This window comes from Emys orbicularis, chromosome 5, assembly GCF_028017835.1.
Source record: "Emys orbicularis isolate rEmyOrb1 chromosome 5, rEmyOrb1.hap1, whole genome shotgun sequence".
Lineage (NCBI taxonomy): Eukaryota > Metazoa > Chordata > Testudines > Emydidae > Emys > Emys orbicularis.
In genome coordinates this window covers 125,038,047-125,062,128 of record NC_088687.1, presented here as the reverse complement: position 1 = coordinate 125,062,128, position 24,082 = coordinate 125,038,047, and the positions used below count along the sequence as shown (strand labels likewise).

At 40.9% G+C, this 24,082-nt stretch overlaps 1 protein-coding gene across 2 annotated transcripts in view; it reads left to right on the top strand.

Moving 5' to 3' along the window:
- Nucleotides 1-24,082, top strand: part of RGS12 (regulator of G protein signaling 12) — a 163,588-nt gene that overhangs the window by 128,384 nt on the left and 11,122 nt on the right. The window contains exons 8-15 of one of the 2 annotated variants that reach the window (XM_065404923.1): nucleotides 1,371-1,524; nucleotides 3,015-3,091; nucleotides 5,711-5,911; nucleotides 7,024-7,097; nucleotides 18,943-19,069; nucleotides 20,234-20,330; nucleotides 22,055-22,134; nucleotides 22,702-22,855. In XM_065404923.1, coding sequence (XP_065260995.1) covers nucleotides 1,371-1,524; nucleotides 3,015-3,091; nucleotides 5,711-5,911; nucleotides 7,024-7,097; nucleotides 18,943-19,069; nucleotides 20,234-20,330; nucleotides 22,055-22,134; nucleotides 22,702-22,855 — 964 coding nt within the window. The remainder of the gene's footprint in view (nucleotides 1-1,370; nucleotides 1,525-3,014; nucleotides 3,092-5,710; nucleotides 5,912-7,023; nucleotides 7,098-18,942; nucleotides 19,070-20,233; nucleotides 20,331-22,054; nucleotides 22,135-22,701; nucleotides 22,856-24,082) is intronic. The other variant, XM_065404924.1, reaches the window with a different exon arrangement.

The following is a 24,082-nucleotide window of genomic DNA, read 5'->3' as shown; positions in this document are numbered from 1 at the left end:
TTTGGGATTCCCTTATACCTGAGGAATCCCCAGCTGGAGACTTGTAGGTGGTTTCTGCTCTCTTTGTACTGCCTGAGCAGAGAAGCAGAGAATTTGTCCCTAAACCTTGACTGTTGCCCTGGGATTTTTGAAATAATATATTTGACCTTCAAAGTGAAAAGGTTATTGCTGTAGAATATGATTTATGCATGTTGGTTAGGGCAATGTTGGAAGTTTGCTTTTCTGATGCAACTATTCCATGGAAAAAGAGAGGACTTGAATTAATCTGGTACCTTTCAGAAGAAATAATTCACACCTTCATCCCACATGAAATAATAATAATAATAATGAATTAATAATAAAAAGTCCTACCTGGAAAGCCAGAATTCCTGGCAGTGACTGGTTGTCTGGGCTGGCAACTGATGAATTTACTCTTTGAATTTCCTGGCCTGTTTTCAGCCAAATCCTTCATGTTGTTTAAACACTTTTTATTATAAAATTTGTCTAGGTAAATAAAAATTAAAAAAAAACACCCATAGTCTTTGGAAGCTTTAAAATTTTTTAATACTTTCATAGGAATCAGAACTTTGCTCATTCTTATTTCCACAATCATTGATTGCCATTTTAAAATTTGAGAGTTTTATCTTTGCAACTAAATAACTTTACCACAGTATTCATTATTTAGTTGTAAAGGTAATTTTTAACTTTTTATTTTTATTTTTAATGTCAGCCACTGTATTTTTGGGGCATCCACTATTTTATGGATAGAGGGGTTTTTTCTTTTAAATTCAGCATTTTAAAGAATATTTTAATGTGAAAAAGATAAATGCTCATTAAAAGAAAATGTAGGCATAACATTATTAAAAATATATCTACGTTAATACTTTTCATCGACTATTATTTGTTATACATAAGTAGATGTTAGTTAAGAAAGACATTATCAGATACCTGTATTTAATTTTAGTTTATATTTCAAGCCTAGGTAGATTGCTGTACAGTATATGAAATTCTATATTTTTTTAAAAACCAAGTAAATGGAAATCCAATAACCCTTTTAAATCATTAGTTCTCTAGCTGTAGTCCGTAGACTGCCAGTAGTCTGTGGAGAGCTGATTAGTCACATTATGCTGTTATTTCTTTTTGTTTCCAGCTGCGTCACTGTCCCAATATTACTTTTCCATATAAGCAGTTTTTGTTGTTGTGCTGGCATGTTATTTGATTACCAGTCGCAGGGGGACTGGCGTACATAATAATGAGAAGGCAAAAAGATAATCAACCAGACTCTCACTCTATAATATAGTCCACTTTTAGGAGAGTTTGAGAATCCATGCTTTAGACAATATGTTTGCAAGAGTGCTCCAGCTAATATTTTATCTGTGTTTTGATGATAGTTAATTGGAAAATCAAAGTCAGGAAGGTCCTTAAATGAAGAATCTGGAGAGGAAGATGCTGAGAAGAAAAAAAAAGGGACATTTTTCTCCTGGTCAAGAAGTAAGAGTGTGGGGAGATCGCAGAAAAAAAAGGAAAATGATGACTACCAAAATGGTGAGTTTTCAAGTCCTACTTTGTTGCAAGATTGCTTCAGCAATACCACTGTTAACACTCAGCAAGGAATCTACACCTCATTACTACACATGACCTGGAGCAGATTTTTAATGATCTGCTGAGCTGTGACAGAGGGAAATGGTCATGTCCTGCGCCACAATAGCCAGGAACAGTCATGGAACTAGGTGGAGGTCTGTAGACAAAAGTCTGGGGAATGAGAAACTGGTAGCATTAAAGGCTTTCTACTTTGATATTCTGGACCAATGGGATTTCCCTCAGCTGTTTAAACATGCTTTCACCAATTTCCAAGAGGGTTTTTTTCTGTCCACCTAGCTGCACTCTCACTGCAAGTTGACTCTCAGCCTCTCTTACATTCATATCCTACCTTGGCCTTCATGGGGGAGTCAAACAGGTATATATGAAAATAAAGCCATAGGTGGCTATGCCCAAGTTCATTGAATCAGAGTGATGAGTGCTTTGTTGTAGAAACCTAGTTTACAGATAGGGAAATTACTTCTCTCTACAAAAAACAAAACAAAAAAATCCCTTAAGGAGGCATAGAGGAACAATTTAGGGAGGGAGAATGAATTCCACAGGCGCAGAATGTTACTAAAACACAATCTAATTGGCAGAGACTGGGTTGTGTAGCCTGTTCATTCAACTGCTAGTCAGTCAGTAGCTTTTGTTGAGAAAATTGTAGATCTTGTATGAGGCAACATTAAACTATTTTTAGATAAATGAGGTCTGGGCTAATTGCACTGTGTTTGAAGTAATTTCTATTAGTGAGAATATTTGCATCTCTGTAGTTCACTGAAATGAAAGAGCACCACATTTTGGCAACTGCAGAGGCTTGCACAAAGCAATTAACAGGCAAACAGTTTTAAAAAATTGCAAAAACAAAACTACAAATTCTGAAATCCACTGCAGCAGTCAGCTACTCTAAGACATTGTGTTTACTGCTGTCTCTTCTTCCCCACCATCTGCCTACCATGGTTCTTGAAAAAGCGTTGTGAGCTGTACAGTTGATGTCGGGGGACCATGTACGTGAATGAGGGCTGCAGAATCAGATACTAAGGTTATAGACCTAAACTTTAAGAAGTGACAAGGGATTGAGTTCTCAATTTTTGGATGTCCAACTTGAGACACCTTAAAAGAGCCTGATTTTCAGGGATCTGGTACTCACCTTGAAGGTATTGTAAATTGGTAGTCACTTTTTAAAATGTAAGCAATCACTTCCAAGAACAGGAACCTTGTCTTTTCATCTGCTTGCAAAAAGCCATGAACACCTGTAGTGTTATATAAGCAATAAATAATTACGTTTAAAAGATGTTTAAATGTTCAGCATGTGAAGATAGTACAAGGATTTGGAATTTTTCTTTCCCAGATCAGAAAATGAATATTCTAGTCAGATGACTTGAGGTTTTGTGGCACCTTTAATGAATAGTAAAACCAAGCATTTTTACTTATCACTCTACTTTTCCCACTCTCAGATTCTATGCATACCAATGGACTATTTTGCAGACGTGAATCACAAGGCTCCATGTCATCAGCTGCAAGTCTTGAACTGGTAAGGGCCAGCTCCTTAGAATCAAATAGTATGAGGAATGAAAAAAAATGGGAGTGATTGTTACCTAGGAAATAAATAAAATTAAATAGGATATCTCCATTAATTTATTTTATTTCCTAGAACTGGAAGGGACCCTGAAAGGTCATCGAGTCCAGCCCCCTGCCTTCACTAGCAGGACCAAGTACTGATTTTGCCCCAGATCCCTAAGTGGCCCCCTCAAGGATTGAACTCACAACCCTGGGTTTAGCAGGCCAATGCTCAAACCACTGAGCTATCCCTCCCCTGAATCAATAATAGCCCAATTTTTCTGCAATAGTATAAATAAACAAAATGTCTATATGTCTTTGTATGTAAATTTCAAATTCTTTTTAGACTGAACTTTTAAAAAATTTTTATAGCTATACTTATTTTGTGAAATAATAAGGGTCTGGTTGTTTAAACAGGTTGTCAGATAAATAGTTACATTTTTTAAAGAACACTGTTATAGTGCTATTTGTGATCCTAAACGATCTTGCTTTAATGTAAAGATAAATATCTCTTTTATGCATTTTATATACCTGTTTTTTAAAATTGTCCTGCCATCTCCAAGCTATCCTGTCTCCTAGCTACCCCAACTTTCCTGTTCCTTTGGACATTATAATAAAAGTTAGCACTTTTATAGGGTCTTTCAATCCAAGGACACTAAAGCTCTCTACAAACTGACCCACCTTGCCTCCCAGCTACTGCAGCTCTTAAGCTCTGCTATGAACAATTGCCAATTGAATTGCTCTTTGGGTCCTCTTCCTCTTGACTATATATGAGTTTGAATTCATTTCCTTGATGCCCCAAAGCTGAGTATCCCTCCTCTCTCTTCTCCTGGTCACTATAGCTTGACTCTGCTCCCAGTGTTTGAGGGATAAAAGAGTGAAGCATTCCCCAGCAGCATTTGCAACTAAAACATCGCAACACATGGTCATATGTGGAGAAACAAGAAGTGAAGACACAGTAGTTATAAACAATGTAGTTCCACCTTCACAGTCCAAGCTGAATGAAATGCACAAAGTAAACAATATAAATGATGAAAAGTAAACTTAAAATTTAATATCACCCTAGATTTCAAGTGAATTTTAACAAAGCGTATAAAAGAATATAATTTTAAAATATCCTTTTTTATCCTGACAGTATCCCTTTGACTTACAAATTTGATTCTAAGAATCATACAGATTCTTGTTGATATATGTGATGCTAGAGGGTAAACAGAGAAGTAAACCGTGCAGAGCCATATTTGTAGCATCCATTTAAATTGAGTGTTTATTAAATACTTCAAAATATTACCTTGTAAAAACAATGTAATGCAGTTGTCTCTTTTGATACTTTGTGTGTACTAAGATGATTTTTCTGTGGCTATAATTAGGGCCTTACCAAATTCACAGCCATGAAAAACGCATCACGAACTGTGAAATCTGGTTTTCCTCATGAAATCTGGCTACTGTAGGAGGGTTGCGGTATTGACATCCATATTTCTGTGCTGCGTTCAGAGCTGGGTGACCGAAGAGCTGTGGCTTCTGGCCAGGCACACAGCTCTGAAGGCAGCACCACCAACAGCAGCGCAGAAGCGAGAGTCGCATGGTATGAGAGAGGGTCATCACTTTTGGGGGGAGCAGTGCCAGCCTTATAGGTGGGTGACTGCCCATGGCGCCGTGGTCACGGGGGGCACTGGACCCGGGGTTGGGCTGGGGCACCCCAGCTGGGGGCTCCTACTGTGCACTGGGCTCTAGCTGCTAGTCCCAGCCAGGCTAGGGAGGGACAGGACTTTCTCTTCCCTTGCACAGGCCACTCCCAGGGCCAGGTCAGACCCACCTCTGGGATCTTCCCCCGGCTGCAGGAAGCTCCATGGCTGCTGGCTGGGAGCCAGCTCTGAAGGCAGCCCTGCTGCCAGCAGCAGTGCAGAAGTAAAGATGGCAATATTGTGACCCCTACAATAGCCTTGCGACTGCCCCCACGACCTCTGTTTGGGTCAGGACCCCCACAGTTACAACACCGTGAAATTTCAGATTTAAATATCTAAAGCCGTGAAATGTAAGATTTTTAAAGTCCTCTGACCATGCAATTTACCAAATTGAACAGTGAATTTGGTAGGGCAGTTCCCAGCAATTCCTCCCCCAGGGGTTGCAGGGGGATGCTGGCCGCTTCCGGGAGCAGCGCGTAGCCAGGGCAGGTAGGGAGCCTGCCTTAGCCCCACTTTGCCTCTGGAGGGGAAGGAGTTGATCAGCAGGGCCCGCAGACCTGGGAGTATGCTCGGGGATGCCCAGAGGTCCGCCGACCCCAGTTTGAGAAATGCTGCTCTAGTGGAAACTTCAGGGAAGGCAGTATGGTACTGCCTCCTGCTTTCCCCCTGGTCCGAATTCTCCCTCCAGGGGTGGCTGCACTTAAAGTATGTTTAGATTTGTGAAGTTTGGTCTGTGGTAGTGTCTTTGTCTTAAATTGAAATAGTTCTAAAAAAATTACCTGGTAATAGAAAGATTTTGAAGGAAGGGTAAACCTCAAACATGGTTAAAAGTGTGTTCCCTTGCTTTATTTGATTTGTTGGACTGTAATATTGTGTGTTTGTTCTTAACTTTAATTTTTGTTTCTGACAAGTCTGATGCCTCTCGGTTATCTGCATCTGTACCTGATAAAGAGAAATCCTCAAAATACTGCTGTATAAACCTTCCAGATGGCTCGTCCTGTAAAATGGTTGTTAAATCAGGATTCTCAGTCAAAGAGATGTTATCTGGGCTCTGTGAGAAACATGGCATTAACATAGCTGCAGTAGACCTTTTTTTAGTTGGAGGAGACAAGGTATGTATGTTCCTATACTTTTTTAAAAAAATTCAGACTTCCTAGTCAGTTTACTAATGTGGGATTATTGATTATTTAGGGGAATACTCTACCTCTTTGTATTCAGACTTCACATTGATGATAAGAGGATTTGTGTGTGTTGCTCAATGGAAAAATATTAATGAGATCATTACTGGAATATTGTGTCCATTTCTGATACTACATTTTAAAAAGGATATTGAAAAATTGGAAAGGGTTCAGGAGAGAGCTACAAGAAGATTTGAGGTCTGGAAAACATGCCTTAGAGGGAGGAGATTAAGAACTTCAGTCTGTTTAGTGTGTCTGAGAGAAGTTTAAGCAGTGACTTGATAACAGCCTACAGTATCTACATGGAGAAGACATTTTTGATAGACAGCTCTTTAATCTGACAGAAAAAGGCATAACAAGATCCAGTGATTGAAAGCTGAAGCTAGACAAATTTAGATCAGAAATAAGGTGTATTTTTTTAACAGTGAGGGTATTTAACCATTGGAACAATTTATGAAGCGAGGGGATGGATTCTCTATCATTTGAAGTCTTTAAATCCGAACTGGATATCTTTGTAAAAGATGCTATGGTTCAAAAAAGTTATGGGCTTGATGCAGATTTTGTCTTGTGTTATGCAAGAGCTCAGACTAATGATCCTAATTTACTTGTCTTCCTTGTAAAATAATCTTTTTTTTTTTTTTTAAATCTTTCTGCCAACGTTATTTTGTCGTATTTTCTGATGTATCATTCTGTTTGTTCACCCCCTTATGTTTAAATGCCCAGGCCTTGTATGAGATGCTGAGAACTCTCAATACCCATTGACTTTAATGGGAGTAGGGAATTGCTAAGCGCCTCACAGGATTGGCCCCTACATCTTTTGGAACTATACAGAGAAAAAGAGAATCATGTTGCTTGCTGTAAATTAATACAATAATAGCCATACACACAAAGCTTAATAATTGTTCTGTCTCTCTTCCTTGGCTAATTTTAAAATTGCTTTTTTTGTTTTGCACAGCTGTTACATATTGTTAAATGATATATAACAAGTGACATGTTCCCAATTTAACATATTTTCTCTTCTTTTGTTCCAACTGTATGCTCTATAGCCACTTGTATTGCATCAAGACAGTAGCATCTTGGATTCTCGGGATCTACGTTTAGAAAAACGTACTTTATTTCGGTAAGAGAAAAATATTATCTTTTTGTGACATTTTACACTCCAGCTAATGTAAATGGGCCAGAATGCATTCTGAGTTATGTCTGTGGAATAAAATAAAAATGAGTGTAACACAGAATAACATTTGGTATGCTCAAAAAGAACAGGAGTACTTGTGGCACCTTAGAGACTAACAAATTTATTAGAGCATAAGCTTTCGTGGGCTACAACCCACGAAGAAGTGGGTTGTAGCCCACGAAAGCTTATGCTCTAATAAATTTGTTAGTCTTTAAGGTGCCACAAGTACTCCTGTTCTTTTTGCGGATACAGACTAACACGGCTGCTACTCTGAAACCTGTCATTTGGTATGCTGTGTCTGTTTCCCTGTCTGTAAAATGGGAATGTCAGGCTGCCTGGAGTGGCCCATGAACATGTGTGCCAACCTCAGGGCAGACTATTACAAACCACAGTACAAACCCCAAACTGGTTGTGAGTTCTATACTTAGATTTCACCAACCACGTATTAAGTGTGAACTCCTCAAGCACTATAACAGCTTTAACATGGAGTCACAGACAGTCCCTTATGATACTTCAGTCTATCTTGCCACCCAGGCAAATTTGCCTTTGTGATAGATGGTCTCTTACACCAAAAACCACAACAATATTCAGATTACTCCCAGTCCCAAAGGACTAGTCACTTACCCCAGGTCAATTGTATCTCAGATCTCACACCAAAGACAACGTTTATAGTCAATCCTATAATAAACTGTCTAAAGATTTGAGTTACAGTAATAATAATATATGGAGATATACCTATCTCATAGAAGTGGAAGGGACCCTGAAAGGTCATTGAGTCTGGCCCCCTGCCTTCACTAGCAGGACCGAGTACTGATTTTGCCCCAGATCCCTAAGTGGCCCCCTCAAGGATTGAACTCACAACCCTAGGTTTAGCAAGCCAATGCTCAAACTGCTGAGCTATCCCTCCCCCCGGTCTAAGGCTATGTCTACACTGCACAGCTTACAGCTGTGCCACTAAAGCCTTGCTGCTGTAAGGCACACAGTGTAGCCTCTCTTTGTCGGCAGGAGAGAGCTGTCCTGCCAACATAATAAAACCACCCCCAACAAAGGGCGGTAGCTTTGTTGGCGGGAGATGCTCTCCCACTGACAAAGCGCTGTCCACACAGGTGCTTTTTGTCGTTAAAACTTTTGCTGGTCAGGCGTGGGGTTTTTTTCCAACCCTTGACTGACAAAAATTTTAACGACAAAAGTGCAGTGTAGACATAGCCTTAGATTCCAAAACATAATAGAAGTTGCTGTAATGTGCAAGCTGTATATGTCCTTTTGGGCTAACCCACGCTAAACAGCTGGGGATCGCTTGCTTATGCTTAGAAATATTGCCCTTTCCCTGAAATCCAAGTAGCACAGGGATAACAATTTCTTCTGGACAGGGATTTTTATTTCCTTTCCCCAGAACTCAAGTGGATGGGATGAGCATTTGTGCACGTCTCCTCCACATAGGTGTTGGGGGAGCAATCAACAAACACTTTTGTCCCCTGATGTTCCACAATGGCTTGTCTGGTGTCTATGGACCAAAGGGTTGGAGAGGAGATGATACCTCTTGTGGTAAACTGGTATTTCACACTTGGTAATACTTCTTTCCTGACTGTGGGGGTTTACAGTTTTAGAGCAAACACTTTTATAGGTACAGAGCTTATGCTTAAATATTACCTTATAACATAGGATGCAGGTATTATAAATGAGATTAATGCAAGCAGCAATTTACAAGCATTTCATAAAGTCCAAAAACTAAATACATCTCTATAAATCTGATACCTATTTTAACAGTACTAACACACAGGTAAGCCAGACTGATTTCCAGTTGTGCATTTGTCAGTGTTCAGTGAGGCCTAGAAGCCTTGAAATGAGCTGGCATCTGGTCTGCCATCACAGGGGATAATGATGCTTACCTTCTTTGTAAGGAGCTTTGAGATCTACTGATGGAAAGTGCTATTTAAGAGCTAGATACTTGTGTTACTGTACTTGTGAAATTACTTATCTAAAGTCTGGGTATATGTCCATGTATACAAATTATATTTTAAAATTTGGGCTTCCCTAGTTGAATTTATCCTTATCTTTAAAAAAATACATCTTTGTCTATATGTTACCTGTAGGAAGGTCATTGGTTCTTTAAGACACTGAGAACATAAATTATATCTGAGACCCTCTTAAATCTGGGAAGAGTTTGCCCTTTGAATAATGCACAATATCCAACTTGTAATAATCTAAGAGGAATTCAAGGCAGACTGTTGCTATATTCAGAAAACCCAAATTAGATAGAGTACATGATTCCAGGAAAAAAAACAAATAAAGGTTGTGTGATGGTCTAATGTAAACCAATGAGGGCAAACAAACTCAGATATCCATCTGTAGGCAGCTAAACAAATGGCCTGATTCTTCTTCGAGTAGTGTCCCTATGGGTGCTCCACTGGAGGTCATGCCTCCCCCACCATCTCTGATAGACGGCTTCCATCTTTTCCTGGAGCTGGCAAAGACGGCAGCGGACACCCACTACATATTACTAGAGGAGGTCAAAGATGCCCACCATCAGCTCCTTGATATCATCTATTCTTTGTCCTTCTCAAAGATTGACTCCCAATTAATGAAGCCATTTTAGACCCGGCAAACCCAGCATCAGTGGTGTTAACTTGCAAATGAGCAGAGAAAAAATATTATATCCCTGCCAAGGAATCGGAATTCCTATTTTCCCACCGACCACCCAACTACATTGTGGTGGATGCTGTCAATTTCCATGGCCAATAGCACCGGTCCAGAGCTATGCCCTATAATAGGGATAGGAAGCGCCTTGATCTTTTCGGTTGAAAGGCATATTCCTCGGCCACCTTATAGTTCCATATTGCCAACTGTCAGGCGCTCACGTCCAAATACTATTACATAAATTACAATAAATGTAATGATTTTATTGAAAAGCTGCCAGAGGTACATCGGAAATCCTTCAAAGCCATCATCCAGGAAGGACAATTAGTAGCAAAAACATCGCTGCAATCGGCCCTCGACACCACCGACATGGCAGCTAGGGCAGTCTCCACAGCAGTGGTGATGTGATAGGCATCATGGCGCCACTTGTCGCGATTCCTGAAAGAGGTGCAGTCCATGGTGGAAGATCTTCCCTTTGAGGACATGAAGGTCTTTGCCAAAAAGACCAACGCCTTCCTTTATGCCCTGAAGGATTTCAGGGCTACCTTCGGGTCGCTGGGTATCTATACACCAGGGCAAAAGATTCTATTTAGTCCCCAATCCCAGCACAGGCTGTATGTGGCCCCACCCCCCGACTGATTCAACTGACCACCATTGTACACCAATTTGGCCACTGATTGGCGGCGTTCTGCAGTGCCTGGGAACGCATAACGTCAGACCCGATGGGTCTTAGAATCATCTGGTTCAGGTACTCCATCCATACCATCTCCACAACACCCTTTCCCATCCCTCTTCAAGGACCTTTCTCATGAGAGTTTACTACAACCAGAGATAGATCTCCTCCTCCAGTTAGGAGCCATAGAACCAGTGCCTCAACATTTATGAGGCAAGGGGGTCTACTCTAGTTATTTCCTAATAACCAAAGGAAGGGAGGTTGGAGACCCATACTAGATCTCAGAGCTCTCAACAAGTTTGTCAAGGCTCAGAAGTTCAAGATGGTCACCCGATTGATCATTCCAGCATTGGAACAGGGAGACTGTTTTTTGGCCTTCGACCTCTGTGAGCCTTTCACATCTCAATCCTACCAGCTCACAGGTTCATGACCATTTCCAATTCAGAGTTCTCCCCTACAGGCTCTCATCGGACCTGAGAGTATTTTCCAAAGTTCTCTCAGTGGTAGCTGCTCATTTACACATGCTAGGAATAATGATTTACCCATACCTGGACGATTGTCTACTCATAGCCCAATCTCTCCAGAAGGCTCACCAAGTCATCGACACTATGATACACTTGTTCATAGAGCTGGGTCTACAGATAAACACCCAGAAGTCAACCCTCACTCCAGTGCAACATCTGGAATTCAAGGGGGCTGACCTCAACGCTTTGCAGACCAAAGCCCTTCTACCTCAACACAGGTTCCTATCCCTGGTTTCACTCATAGACACCATTCAATGCAGCCCACAAATACTGGCCAGGCTCTGCCTCCAACTCTTGGGACATATGGCAGCAGGCATGGCCATGATACTACATGCCAGGATTCATATGCGATGCCTCCAACTGTGGTTCAGTTCGGTTTACAGACTGAACAGAGGCACGTTTGACAAACCCCTGTCACTACCCACCAGGATCAAAAACTCCTTAGACTGGTGGAAGAACCCAGAGAAGGTGTGCAAAAGGATCTCCTTCTTGCAGACATCACCATCGTCGCTCATAGTGTGGGGCATGCATTTAAACGGCCTCATGATGCAAGCAAATGGCACCTGCGGAGATGCATCAATCTCCTTGAGTTGAGAGCAGTTAGGAACATCTGTGCCCATTTCCTTCCGCTGATTGCAGGATCACACACAAAGATCCTAGCAGACAACATAGCCTGCATGTACTACATTATTGGTATGGTGAGGGCCAGGTTGCCCTATCTATGCACGGAGGAAGTGAGATTATGGAACTGTTACATCTCCAACAACATTACTCTGTCCACAGCTTACCTCCCAGGCACACAGAACTCAATAGCAGACAATCTCAGTCGCAAATTCCCACACGATCACAAGTGGGAGATGCACTCCACGAACTATTCACATAATGGGGAACACTGTCTACATACCTGTTTGCCACTTACCAGAATAAGAAATGTCCATGCTACTGCTCTAGTGCTCGCTGGTCAATGCTCTTTTCCTCCCATGGGACAAGGACCTTCTTTACACCTTTCCTCCATTTCCTCTACTGCTGAAGGTCCTGCTAAAAATAAAAAGGAACAGAGCTCATGGCATTCTGATTGTTCCTACTTGGCCAAGACAGACCTGATACCCTTACCTAGCACAGCTCGTGATGTGCCAACTAATCTCCCTCCCAATCATTCCGCACCTCCTATCACAGGACAAAGGGTGTACTCTGCATCCCAACTTGGGGATTCTTCACCTCAAAGCATGCCTCCTGCTCAGTTCCAACATCTAGAGAGCTCCTGCTCAAGGGAAGTACAAGAGGTTCAACTGCACAGTAGAAAGTCCTCCACACAACAAACTTACCTGCAGAAATGGTCCAGGTTTCAGATTTGGTGCATGTCCCAACAAATCTCCGCAACATCCGTGACTCTTCCACACATCCTAGATTATGCTCTGATCCTTATAAAGTCAGGATTATCCCTAAACTCTCTTAGGGTCCATCTAGCAGCTAAAACAAACTTTCACCAACCTGTAGAGAGGTACTCAGTGCTGTCACGTCCAACCACAGAAAGGTTCCTCAAAGGTATAACAGACCTCTTCCTTCAGCCTTGACTTCCTACCCCCTTGTGGGACCTAAAACTGGTACTGAAAGGACTGATTAGGCCTCCCTTTGAACCCATGACCACCTGTTTGCTGACGTACCCATCAATGACAGCCTTCTTGATAGCGATTACCTCAGCCAGGAGAATAGGAGAGATAGCAGTCCTGATGGCACATCCCCCCTACACAGTATTCTTTTTGGACAAGGTTACCCTCAGGCCACGTCCAAAATTCATCCCTAACCTCTCCATTTCACATGAATCAATTGATTCACCTTGCAATCTTCTACCCCAAGCCTCACCAAGACAACAAGGGGGCTATACTTCATACCCTAGATGTCAGGAGAGCCCTGGCCTTCTACCTTGATAAGACAAGGGTCTTCGGGAATTCCCCTCAACTTTTCCTCTCCATTGCAGAAAGATCCAAGGGCTCAGCAATGTCAATCCGAAAGCTCTCTAAGTGGGTCTCGAATTGCATTTGACGGTGTTACCAAATTCGCAGTATGACCCCTTGAGGCTCGATTCGTACAAACTCCACAAGATCGATCTTGTCATGGGTGTCGCCTTTTTCAAGAATGTCCCTATCTCAGAGATCTGTAGAGCAATGACATGGGCCTCAGTCCACACTTTTGTAGAACACTGTGATCACTGGGGACTCCGCCTCTGATGCCATCTTTGGCTCCACAGAACTGTCATCAGTAACTGACCCAACTCCAAAGTCCCAGCCCTCCAGAAGGGGGTACTGCTTGGGAGTCACCTACAGTGGAGCACCCATAGGACACTGCTTGAAGAAAAAGAAGTTACTCACCTTGTGCAGTAATGATGGTTCTTCGAGATGTGTGTCCCTATGGGTGTTACACAACCCACCCTCCTCCCTCTACTTCAGAGTTCTTGTCAATGATTCTATAGTAGAGAGGGAACTGAGAGGGGTTAGCCCACGGGCACTGACTAGCCTCGTGGTGTAGCACAAGGAGAAACCGTGCATGTGCTGGCCTAACAGACTCTGCTACTGAAGGTCTCCGATCAGCAGCCCAGGGACACAAGCACACCAATGGTGGAGCACCCATAGGGACACACATCTCAAAGAACCATTGTTATTGCATAAGTTGAGTAACTTCTCCTTTTTCAGACATGCTCAGCAGCCACAATTCCTACTGAAGTTCCTCCTTCCTCAGACTTTCACTCTGTTTCTCACATCTTTGTTTCTTGCTCTTCCCCATACTCCTTAACATGCTCTTCCTTCCATTACTGCTTTAGAAGAAAGTATTCCATTAATCTTTCCCGCTTCTCACCCCTACTCATCACCCTCCCCTCCCCTTCCCCAAATGACACCAGTCACACACACTCCCACAGTAGTGACCGACAGGTTCTTCTCGCTGGTTGGAATGCTAAGAAAAGGACATTGGGGTTGGAGAGCAACCTGCAGCAGAGTAACACAGGAAACAATTCTAGCAGGCCACTAGAGGATTTGCTGAACTAGACTGTAAGATCTATTTCCCTCTCTTCTGCCAAAGACCCACATTTGCAGGGAGGGGAGAGGATGGAATGGCCTTGGTATCCATGCTGGAAAATGACTGGCTGCCAGGCAACTCCTTCTGAGCCTGGAAATGGGAGAAACTATTTTTCCTGAATCAAATACATTACCGCTAACACCTTTGGTCAATATGTGTAGACTATACGGGCACAATACTGCAAATTCTTGCTCAGGCAAGTAGTCCTTATTCACCTGAGAAGTTTAATTTTAACAGTCCAGTTCAAATTCCTAGTCTAACCTATAAGGGCCTGAATGGGCTGAGGCTTGTCTTTCTTAGGCTCTGACCCAGGAAAACACTTAAGCGTGTGCGTAAAGTTAAGCATTTATATAAGCACCTTTTCTGATCAGGAATGCTTTCCTGAATTACCATACCTCTTTTCACAGGCCTTTTCATAGTAAGAGGCATGGAATTCATTACAAGATCCATTGCATACAAAATTTAAATCCTCATAAGTAGTGGTGGCTAAATATAGCACTAAATAGTATAATTCTTTTTGATCAAGATAGATACAAGCCTTAATTGTATATGACCACCTAGATACCATTGTGATTATGTGCTTGACTGAGTTCAGTAAGGATGGTCTAGAGGTTAGAGTGCTAGACTGCAATTTACAAGACCTGGGTTTAATTCCCTGCTCCACCATTGTCTCCTTGTGTGACCTTGGGATGTCACTTAGTCTCTCTGAAACTCAGTTCCCCATTGAAATATGGAGATTGCAATATGATTCACTTCTATCAATGTAACTTTTAAGAGGTAGACATATACTATGTCTTTAAAAACATCACTTTTGGCCAACATTTTAAAACTTAATCTCTCAAACAAGAATGTGTCCCTTAATGTTGTACTTCATTTTCTTATCTGAGGAAATATCTCTTTTGACCGTGCTGAATTCAAATAAAAATTAATGCCATCAGTATTTATCTGTATTTTTTAAAAATAATGATTTTAGAACATATTCATCTGCTTTTTAGATTTATCTCCCAAAATGAAATAATACTTCATGCAAGCTACATATAAATTTTTTGAGCTAGTAGATTCATAGACTCTAGGACTGGAAGGGACCTCGAGAGGTCATCCAGTCCAGTCCCCTGCCCTCATGGCAGTATCAAATACTGTCTAGATCATCCCTGATAGACATTTATCTAACCTAGTCTTAAATATCTCCAGAGATGGAGATTCCACAACCTCCCTAGGCAGTTTATTCCAATGTTTAACCACCCTGACTGTTAGGAACTTTTTCCTAATGTCCAACCTAAACCTCCCTTGCTGCAGTTTAAGCCCATTGCTTCTTGTTCTATCCTTAGAGGCTAAGATGAACAAGTTTTCTTCCACCTCCTTATGACACCCTTTTAGATACCTGAAAACTGCTATCATGTCCCCTCTCAGTCTTCTCTTTTCCAAACTAAACAAACCCAATTCTTTCAGCCTTCCTTCATAGGTCATATTCTCTAGACCTTTAATCTACCTTTTAAATAGTACTACTAATAGTAATACCTTTTAAAACCTTTTAAACTATCTGAAACTACTTAAGAACATAAGAACAGCCATAGTGGGTCAGACCAATAGTCCATCTTGCCCAGTATCCTGTCTTCTGATAGTAGCCAATGCCAGGTGCTTCAGAGGGAATGAACAGAACAGGCAATCATCAAGTGATTCATCCCCTGTTGCCCATTCCCAGCTTCTGGCAAACAGAGGCTAGGGACACCATCCCTGCCCATCCTAGCTAATAGCCATTGATGGAACTATCCTCCATGAACTTATCTAGTTCTTTTTTGAACCCTGTTATAGTCTTGGCCTTCACAACATCCTCTGGCAAGGATTTCCATAGGTTGACTGTGTGTTATGTGAAAAAATATTTCCTTTTGTTTGTTTTAAACCTACTGTCTATTAATTTCATTTGGTGAACCCTAGTTCTTCTGTTATGAGAAGGAGTAAATAATACTTACTTATTTAGTTTCTCCACGCCAGCCATGATTTTATAGACCTTTATCATATCCTCCCTTAGTCATCTCTTTTCCAAGCTGAAAAGTCCCAGTCATATTAATCACTCTTCATATGAAAGCCGTTCCATACCCCTAATCATTTTTGTTGCCCTTTTCTGAATCTTTTCTAATTCCAATATATCTTTTTTGAGATGGGGTGACCACATTTGCATGCAGTGTTCAAGATGTGGGCGTACCAGGGATTTATATAGAGGCAATATGATATATTCTGTCTTATCTATCTATCTCTTTCTTAATGATTCCCAACGTTCTGTTCGCTTTTTTGACTGCTGCTGCACATTGAGTGGATGTTTTCAGAGAACTATCCACAATGACTCCAAGATCTTTCTTGAGTGGTAACAACTAATTTAGACCCCATCATTTTTTACCTCTCTCCATTCTGAAAACTGACCATTTATTCCTACCTTTTGTTTCCTATCTTTTAACCAGTTACTGATCCATAAGAAGACCTTCCCTCTTATCCAGGGGTGGGCAAACTACGGCCCAGGGGCCGCATCCGGCCCTCCAGATGTTTTAATCCGGCCCTAAGCTCCCGCCAGGAGCGGGGTCCAGGGCTTGGCCTGCTCTGGCGCTCTAGCTGGGGAGTGGGGTCGGGGGATTGCTCCGCTCCACGCAGCTCCCAGAAGAGTGGCATGTCCAATGTTTAACATGGAGAAACTATATTGGAAATAAAGGAGAAGAAGAATGGAATTAGAAATGGAAGAGGCATAATTTATATTCCTTGGAACACACTAACTTAATATTCTCCCCATCAGTTTTTACATCCTTATAAACAGTCAACCTATTTGTCCCATTCAGCATTGCTTGACCAAATTATTTATTTAGTTTTATTGCACTCTTAGACCACATTTTTAAGATAGAAATACTTTAATTCCCCAGCTGTCCTTCGGTGTTTTAATTCATATTTTCTTTATTTTATCTAAAAGTTACTTGTCTACTTTTGTAGGATTGATTTCTATAGAAGGATGCGACTTCATTAATTTACTGATTCTCTCTGAGATTCTGATCAATCTTATTATTTGTGGCTTTGTTCAGTTTTCAAATTAATTTAACTCTAAAATGGTTATACCATATGTTGCTACTCTTTCTCTAAAACAAAAATTATTAGGTATGGAAATTTTGCGAAGTATTTCTTTCTGGAGATGTGCATAAAAAGCACTTATGTCAATTCTGTTTGAAATGTTTCGCATCATAATTATTTCCAAATGTTGACTTTTAGATGTGTGGACTTTCACCTGCTTCTATGTCATTTCCTATTGCTGATCCAGAATGAATTGTTTTCAGAGACTGCAGAATATTTTTTCTTTCATCAGGGAAAATGCCTATCTTATTCTAATAACCTTACTTCACAATAGTCCCAATGAAATTCCTCATTGAGCTAGGTAATATTCAATGTGACTTAAGCATGGCAGAATTGAACCCTTTGTCTTTATGTGGTGCTACATAAAGCCCTTATATGGCTCTCCTTGCACTACATTATCTGAGTTCTTCACATTAGGTAGAAGAGACCAATGTGTGTGTGTGTGTGTCTCTGAACCTTCCCTGTCACTAAGAAGCAGGTTTATGGATTTTGGATTGTTTTAAAAAATGTATCTGTGAGAATAAAAGAGACTATTGTGTAGGCAAATTGGGTTGGGGGAAGGGTAGTTGAGTTCTGCATTTAGCTCCAAATATAGTGAGGTTAGTAATCATTTATTTCTTCCTGTGAAGGTTCTATCACCTGTGGTCACAAGCCTACCCTTATTGATTGACTCTTCTGTTGCTCTAATGGAATGCTGCTATCATGGGAGTTGTGGGAGGGAGAGGTGATCCTAGGTAGCCCGGCCGATTCCATGCCAGCCTTTGAAACTGAGATGTAAGGAGTAGTTCACCTCTCTCAAAGCAATTGTTTCACAATCTCTGTAAACTCAGGAAGACAGCACTGGATCAGTTACATTCAGTTCATGTTTTCAAGGGTTCTTCATAAGCATAAGGACTAGAAAGGCAAAAATGAAAGTGTAGATTCAGGAGCATGCTTTTTGGCAAGAATTGGATTGCGTGGTCATGGAATCACAGAGTATATGGGGCTCTGCTCCTATGTAAGCTCCTCCATTCTGTTTATCATCTTCACACTACTCTGCCCAGTTTAACTATATCTTTGTTCATACAAAGTGACTAAAACTAAACTGGGACTTTATTCCAAATGTGGTTTTACTAAAGCATTATAAAATGATATAATTGATTCTGAACAGGAGTGTATTAACGTTTAATACAGGTTAACATTCTATCAGCCTTTCTTACTGCTGTTTCATACCAATCCTCTTATAGCAAAGTCATTATTCTCACAAAACAGTATCATCCTGAGCATAAATTTACTTAATCTGAAATAATAATTTATACATTTCAGTTGGATAAATTGGGACTTTCATTAGACTTTGCTATGGTTCAAATCCTTTCCCCATTGCCCAGCCTGAGTAACTGGGCTGGATGCTGTGGAGAGGTAGGGGAAAATATTTTTCTCCCACATACCAGTCAGTAGAACAGGAACAGAGTTACGCCACAGCTGCTGTAGCATAATGGTCTGAGTAGCCTCCATGGAGAGAGGGAAAAGACTGGAGGCTCTGTGTAGCTACACTAGGAGTCACCACAGTTATATGTGGGCTCCTGGCTTTTCCTCACTCTCTGTCTACTGAAACAGCAATGATTCCACTGCGCTGAAGGTGCTCTGCACTTGCAGAAGAGTGGGGAGGATTTTTGCTTATTAATGGAATTACACTGTATCCAAACTCACTTTATTTGGTTCCTAGATTAGATTACAACCTTTTTCACTTTTGGTTTATTTGAATAGCAAACATATTGCAACATTTGATATGTTTCAGGCTGGATCTTGTTCCAATCAATAGATCAGTTGGTTTGAAGGCTAAACCCACTAAGCCAGTAACAGAAGTTCTACGGCCTGTGGTTGCAAAATATGGCTTAAATCTTAATGAACTTGTGGCAAAACTGGTAAGTATCTTCTGGTGTAAAACAGGGGTGGGCGAACTGTGGCTTGAGGGCCGCATCCGGCCCTCCAGACGTTTTAATCCAGCCCTCGAGCTCCCGCCGGGGAGTGGGGTTGGGGGCTTGCCCCGCTCTGCGCGGCTCCCGGAAGCAGCAGCATGTCCCCCCTCCGGCTCCTATGTGTAGGGGCAGTCAGGGGGCTCCACACGCTGTCCCCGCCCCAAGTGCGGCCCCCGCAGCTCCTATTGCCCAGGAACCACAGCCAATGGGAGCTGCAGGGGCGGCGCCTGCGGACGGGGCAACGTGCAGAGCTGCCTGGCTGTGCCTCTGCGTAGGAGCTGGAGGGGGGACATGTCGCTGCTTCTGGGAGCTGCTTGAGGTAAGCGCCGCCCAGAGCCTGCATCCCTGGCCCCCTCCCACATCCCAACCCCCAATTTTGTGAGCATTCATGGCCTGCCATTCAATTTCCATACCCAGATGTAGCCCTTGGGCTAAAAAGTTTGCCCACCCCTGGTGTAAAATCTGTAGTATTGCTTGTCTGGAAAAGAGTATAGAGTATTCCAAGAAATTTAGTATAGGCTCATCTTTGTGCATGAAAATGTATTCTATAACTGCCTGTGTTTTTGGATGAGAATATGCAGTAGTAATAGTCTTCATTCTTCAGATAGTTTGACTATGGCTTTGTCTGGGCCTGCTTTGTCTTGGCCTTCTGAGCCCCCCATTCCTGCTCCCTTTTCAGAGGCTTCATTTCAGACCAAAACATCCCAACTGAGGAAGGCTGAACATAAGCCTCTTCCATAGTCCATTCTTTCCATTCCTCTGTCAGCCAGAGGGTGTCATTTGAGAGCAATTAAAACTGCGGTCCCTACTAACCTGGAAAGCACAGAAATCCGCTCCAGACTGTTGACAGCATATAGGTATACCATTGGGTTGTCAGACTGGCCAATCCATAATACACTGCAGACAAATGACTCGTGTCCATTATGACCAAAGTAATTATGGACAGTATTGGTCTGAAAATTATAGGGAAGATAGCAGAGGATTCTTGGGGGTACACTGAAGTATAACTGTACTAGCTAGTGTTCTATTTTAAATACCAAGTTGTACATTCAAGTTGTTTTGAAAACCATTGTTTTTCTCTATTATACACAAACTGTGATCTAACTTCAGAATGGTGAGCAGGAACCACTAGATCTTGGTGTCCCTATATCTAATCTGGATGGTCAACGAGTTGTATTATATGAAAAAGAGCCAACAAAGAGAAGAGGTAAGAGGTTCTGAAAGATTTTATGAAGTGCTTAACGAGCCTCATCGAGCCTGACTTTACATTCATAGAAAAAATAAATGTACGTGAGGTAAATGGTGTTAGGATGAAGGATTTGATTTATAGGATAGAATGGGAAAACTTTTTATAGGAATTAAAGTTAAATGTGTGACTTTTCATCTGTTAAATTGGCCGGTTTTTGATGATCACAATGTGCTCTTGTAGCAAAGTTTGTAACTCTTAAAAAATATTTTTTCTCCCTAGTACCCTACAAGCACTTAGTTCATTAGAGAATTAAGTTCTCTATTTTACCACAGGACAGGTACAGCTTAGGATATTAGCTACAACTGCTGGAGAGATGGATTGTGTAAGGTGAGAAGATAGTGCAGCCTCCATCTCTATGCAATCCTTGGGCTCTGCAGAGACTGACAAAAAGAGTGCCAGTTATGATTTTTGAGGTGGTGGATCTCTGTGAAATAGAAGCTGAACTAAGACTTACTTCACTTCAAATTGGCCAGAGAACAGCAGTTAGATAATTATTTTTTGTCATTACTGACATTCACTGGATTCAGCTCAGGGGCCTGGAGATTAAAGGTTCCATGTGTCATTAGTATCTCCCTTTATAGGTAAAAAAACATGTGATTTTGTTAATGCATTTAGATTAGATTAAATTAAATGTTTAGAATGGTGGATCTCATAGGGGAAATGAGTAAAATAAAGAGAGCTGTATTTGGCAGTGGGGAAGGGGAGTCAGATTTTATCACTTTGTTGGGGACCAGAGTCACAGACCACAAACTGTAATTTACCTTAAAACTTTTATAATCCTATTGGTAGTGTTATATAGGAACTAGGCACAAATGAGCCACTCCTTTCTACACCGCCAGGTTATTTTGGGCATTAAACATGCGTAAATCATCAGAGAATCACCCCAGTAGAAAGATGATCCTAGAGCATCATAGAATCAACATAGGCATTCTTATGCCACAGATGCTTCCTGATACACCGGGGGAAAGATGCATGATTAGAGAGAGAGAGAGTGCTTTGTCAGGATGAACCTACACCAAGCAGATCCTGAGCTGTTTTTTGCCCTTTGTGTCTGTTGCAGGCAGATATAAATTAAAGCAGCCCTGAGCTTACTTTAACAGTGTATGGAGAGAAAATGGAGATGCCCAAAGGGCAGTTGATGCACAAAGCAGATCTGAAAGTTTTTGGGGTTTCTTAATGGATTTTTCTGCATCTGGTGTTTTTAAAAAAAGACTCAGTTTTCATCTAAACTGAACCCTGTGGCTGCAGATCTAGTGAAATTATGCCATCACAAAAGTCAAGAAAATTGAAAGCTTAGCAACGGAGAGGGAGAGAGATTTTTGCTCACTCATTGCTTTTCATTTATTTTATTACCAGCTATTGTACTCAATGACTTATGAATATTGTGGAGAAAGGATGTCTTCCCTTTAGCTTTTTGACTCCTGCTGCGTCTTTTCGTAAAGATGTAAAAACTCATAACACACATGCTTTGAAAGCATCAGAAAATCCAGGAAAGCCTAGGTTGTTTTCTGCTTGATTTAACTTAAAAATATTGGGGATGTCAAGTTTGATCTTCCCTGGTTTTGCTAGAGCTTCTTCTGGGGGGCCTCATAGCAGGGTATTTTATGTGTCGTCATGTTTTAAATGTTAATATTATGCTGAAGTGATATGTTTATAATTATAGAAGACATTTTTATGTTTAGTGTTCACAGACAGACAAAAAGGCGCTCCAGTAAAACAAAGTACAGTTGTAACCTCCACTTCAAGAAATCAAGCATCTACAGTAAGTTTTTTTTTTTAAATGATTTCTGCCACTCAGATTACCTTCTATTTTCTTCTCTCATCATAAAGTAGAAGCTTCAGGTATCTATGCTAAAAACAGTGTCCAGCTTATCTAATTGAATTGGCTGCAGCTATAAATCATCCTATTCTTTCTGTCAGACTTCATCTGTGGGGATTTAATCCTGCTTTTTCACCAGTGTGTGACCATGAATTGAGTAGCAGTGAGTGTTTTATGGCTTTTATATTTTTGGCTTTCTATATCAGCTGAGTGGATCATCTTTATCAAAATCCATTAACTTCCTTTGAAAGCCAAGGCAAGTACTTGAGCCTACTACTTTAATGTAAATTTTGCTGTGCAAGCAATGTGCTCATTGTAAATGGATTTTTTTTCTTTTTTGGTGTGTAGTGTTAAATCTTTTTTGTCATGATTAAGCTATAACATTTGTTGTATTTTTTAATCAGAGAGATCTGTTTATAAAATATCCTTTTTATTCACTTAGAATCTATTACGCACATATTGTGGTATATCCTAATTGTAAGAAGTACTTTAACTTTCCTTCTAATGCAGGGAGAGGGAAGAACTCTAGGAAAGTCTAATTCTATTAAAATAAAAGGCGAAAATGGAAAAAATGCTAGGGATGCTCGGCTATCAAAGAGAGAAGAATCTCTTGCAAAGATTGGGGAAAAAAAATATCAGAAAATTAATTTGGACGAAGCAGAGGGTATGTCAACTTTTTAAGTATATGTAATAACATTAGTGTTCAAGGGAAAATGATCATTCCAATTTATGACTGTGGAAATCATAAGGACTGTGCATTTATCACTGTATGAAGAAAATAATAGGCAAGTTCCTTATATGCTTGTTGCTGTTAACTTTGAACTACTAATTTATTGAAGTCTAGGATAAAAATTTTAAACATGCCTGCAGGTACTTAAAGGTATTTAGGCATCTTAAGATGAGATAGGTGCCTACCGGGATTTTCAAAAGGGCTGAGATTACTAACTCCCAGAGAAATCAATGGGTGTTAGATGCCTAAAAGCTTTTGAAAAGCACACTAGATGTCTGCCTGCATCTTTAGGTGCCTAAACAACTTTTATAATTTGGCCTTAGATGCCCTTTTCAAAAGTCTCATAGGCTCCTAAGGACCTAAGTCACTTTTGAAAGGGAGACTTAGGCTCCTAAATCACTTAGGCACTTTTAACAATTTTACCCATAGTCTATGATAGCCAGATTACCGCTACTTGAAAAGGGGTGGTGGTGGTTATGTGGGGTGGTGGGCAAGAACAGAAAGAGATTACTTTTCATTCAGTAAATGTTCTGAAAAGGTGACTAGAAATGGTACAAGAGACAAGGCTGTGCCATAACTGGTCATTTTGCATTTTCTGAGCCAAAATCTTCCCTAAACTACATCTTTGAGAGACAATAACTTCATGAGGATTTCACTGATGACAGCAGAATTTGCCTTTCCATGTATGTTTTCTGGTATGAAAAAATGAGAGATAATAAAGGTCACAGAGAGGTGAAGGAATAAGATCATTTTAAGGGTTGATATCTTTAGATATTACTCCCCCATCCCCAACCTCAAGGATTATTTGAAACAGTTGCCTATCCCACTAGCTCCAAAATAAAATGTGAAAATCAGAACACATATGCTAGCTAGGGCAAAAATTTAAAATGCATCATTATTGCCACCTGATGTAGGGTGACCAGATAGTAACTGTGAAAAAACAGGACAGGGGGTGGGAGGTAATAGGCGCCTATATAAGAAAAAGTCCCCAAAACCGGGACTGTCCCTTTAAAAAACGGGACATCTGGTCACCCTAACCTGATGTTCAAACAAAGGGCCTGATCCTGCAAAGAGCTGCACGTGAATGACTTTATATAAGTGAATAATTGTCTGTTGGTTTGGACACAAGGAAGTACCGTAGCTGAAACCCTTGTTGTGAAT